Source organism: Otolemur garnettii, unplaced genomic scaffold (genome assembly GCF_000181295.1).
Source record: "Otolemur garnettii isolate 467f Iridium unplaced genomic scaffold, OtoGar3 scaffold00100, whole genome shotgun sequence".
Taxonomy (NCBI): Eukaryota; Metazoa; Chordata; class Mammalia; order Primates; family Galagidae; genus Otolemur; species Otolemur garnettii.
The window spans coordinates 4,648,229-4,650,454 of NW_003852495.1; the positions used below are offsets into that span (position 1 = coordinate 4,648,229).

General features: G+C 51.0%; 1 protein-coding gene across 1 annotated transcript in view; it reads left to right on the top strand.

Moving 5' to 3' along the window:
• GPI (glucose-6-phosphate isomerase) overlaps positions 1-1,442 on the top strand; it is a 38,532-nt gene extending 37,090 nt beyond the window's left edge. The window contains exons 15-18 of the mRNA XM_023516891.1: positions 324-452; positions 681-756; positions 843-909; positions 1,018-1,442. Coding sequence (XP_023372659.1) covers positions 324-452; positions 681-756; positions 843-909; positions 1,018-1,150 — 405 coding nt within the window. The 3' untranslated portion in view covers positions 1,151-1,442. The remainder of the gene's footprint in view (positions 1-323; positions 453-680; positions 757-842; positions 910-1,017) is intronic.
• The last annotated feature ends 784 nt before the right edge of the window (positions 1,443-2,226 follow it).

Genomic DNA, 2,226 nt, shown 5'->3' on the forward strand with positions numbered 1-2,226 from the left:
CAGCTACTCAGGAGGCTGAGGCAAGAGGATTACTTGAACCCAAGAATTTGAGGTTGTTGTGAGCTATGATGATACCATGGCATTCCACCTGATGTGACAGAGTGATACTCCATCTCTAAAAAAGAAAGAAAAGAACAAAATAAAAAAGGCATTGTTGTCCTGATGTCATCAGGCGTGCCTACAGCCCCGTGTACCCTTCCTCCATCTGAGCTGTTTAGTAAGTGAACCTGGGTGGGACTAACTCCAGCTAAGGGCCAGGTGGTCTTGTTACTCTGCCTGAAGCTCAGACTGTTTTTAATCAGAACTGATAAATCTCTTGCCAGATCCTCCTGTCCAATTTCTTGGCCCAGACAGAGGCCTTAATGAAGGGGAAATCTACAGATGAGGCCCGGAAGGAACTCCAAGCTGCAGGAAATAATCCAGAGGTCTTGGAGAAGCTGTTGCCGCATAAGGTCAGTGCTTCTCCTGAAGTTGGCTTTGGGGCAGAATGCTGGAAGAGGGCTGAAGTTGTGGCACCAAGGCAGGGACATGGTGGTGGCATGCCTGGCTGCTCCTACACACTGGGGGAGAGTCTGTCCTCACAGATCTGCACACCTCACCCTCTGGGGCACGATGTGCATGTCTCCTAGGGGCTTGGGGATCAGGACTGACTTGGGGGCATTCCTTGGTGTTTTCTGAAGGTCTTTGAAGGAAATCGCCCAACCAACTCTATCATGTTCACGAAGCTCACACCATTCATCCTTGGAGCCTTGATCGGTGAGTCAGTAGGGGAAGGCACTGGTTTGGCATGGATTAGACTGGGCTGGCAGAGCCCTGATGTGTGCTGTCTGCTCCCTCTGCAGCCATGTACGAGCACAAGATCTTCGTTCAGGGCATCATCTGGGACATCAATAGCTTTGACCAGTGGGGGTGAGTTGCTGGCCCAGGAGAGGGTGGCAGAGGCCTTTGGTTTGGCACAGGGACTTCACTAGTGATATTGGAACCTTCCTCGAATCATTCTTCCTTGCCCCATGGCAGAGTGGAACTGGGGAAGCAGCTGGCTAAGAAGATTGAGCCTGAGCTTGATGGCAACACTCCAGTGACCTCACATGATTCTTCCACCAATGGGCTGATCAACTTCATCAAACGGGAGCGTGAGCCCATAGCCTAACACGCTCATCTCAGCTGCAGCCCCTGTGGCGACCACTGCCTCTTGTCTCTCCTCTCCAGAGCCTGCTTTGCATGGTCCTGCCCCTCCTTCCCCAGAGCACCCTCTGCTCGAGGGCTTGGACCAGTAGCCATTTGGGAGATTATGATCTGGAATTGTCACCTCAACCCCCTCCGTGTCCATCCACCGTCTCCCTGGTTGACAACTGGCTGATGTGTTTCAGTGCAGCTGATTCTTCTCACCCATGTTCATATCCTAGTTAGAAAAATAAAGATGCCACAAAGGAGGTTGTAAACTCAGCTTCTTATTTTTTCCTGAGATGGTGCTTTGTGTAGCAGTTGGGGTGCACAGTAGGAATCAAGCTGTGCCTTGCTTGACGCTTGGCTATAAGTGGTGAGCAGGTCTAGAGTAGAGGATGGTCCCTTGAGAAGAGAGTGGGTGAGGTGAGGCCCAATTAAAGACAGGATGGGGACCTGACCTGTGTAATCAAACCCCAAGACCTCCTTCCACTCCTCACCTCTGTGCCTGGAGAAATCATACCCTGCTGTGCTTTTTTTTTTTTTTTTATTGAGACAGAGCCTCAAGCTGTCACTCTGGGGAGTGCTGTGGCATCACAGCTCAGAGCAACCTCCAACTCCTGGGCTCAAGTGAGTCTCCTGCCTCCGCCTCCCAAGTAGCTGGGACCACAGGCGCCTGCCACAACACCGGGCTATTTTTTGGTTGCAGCCGTCATTGTTGTTTGGTGGGGCCCAGGCTGGATTCGAACCCACCACCTCAGGTGTATGTAGCTGGTGCCTTAGCCACTTGAGCCACAGGCGCTGAGCTCCCTGCTGTGCTTTTAAAAACTGCACTGAGATTATAACAGGGGCGAATTCCACCCAACATCAAAGGTGACTACCATGTCCTCAGGTAATTCTTCCCTTTTATAAGGTGGACATTGAAAACAGGATTTTTTAACAAATTGCCTTTTTATCTTCTACTCAAGATATTAATATTTCGGCTCAGTGCCTAAAGCAGCTAAGGCACCAGCCACATATACCTGAGCTGGCAGGTTCGAATCCAGCCTGGGCCTGCCAAAC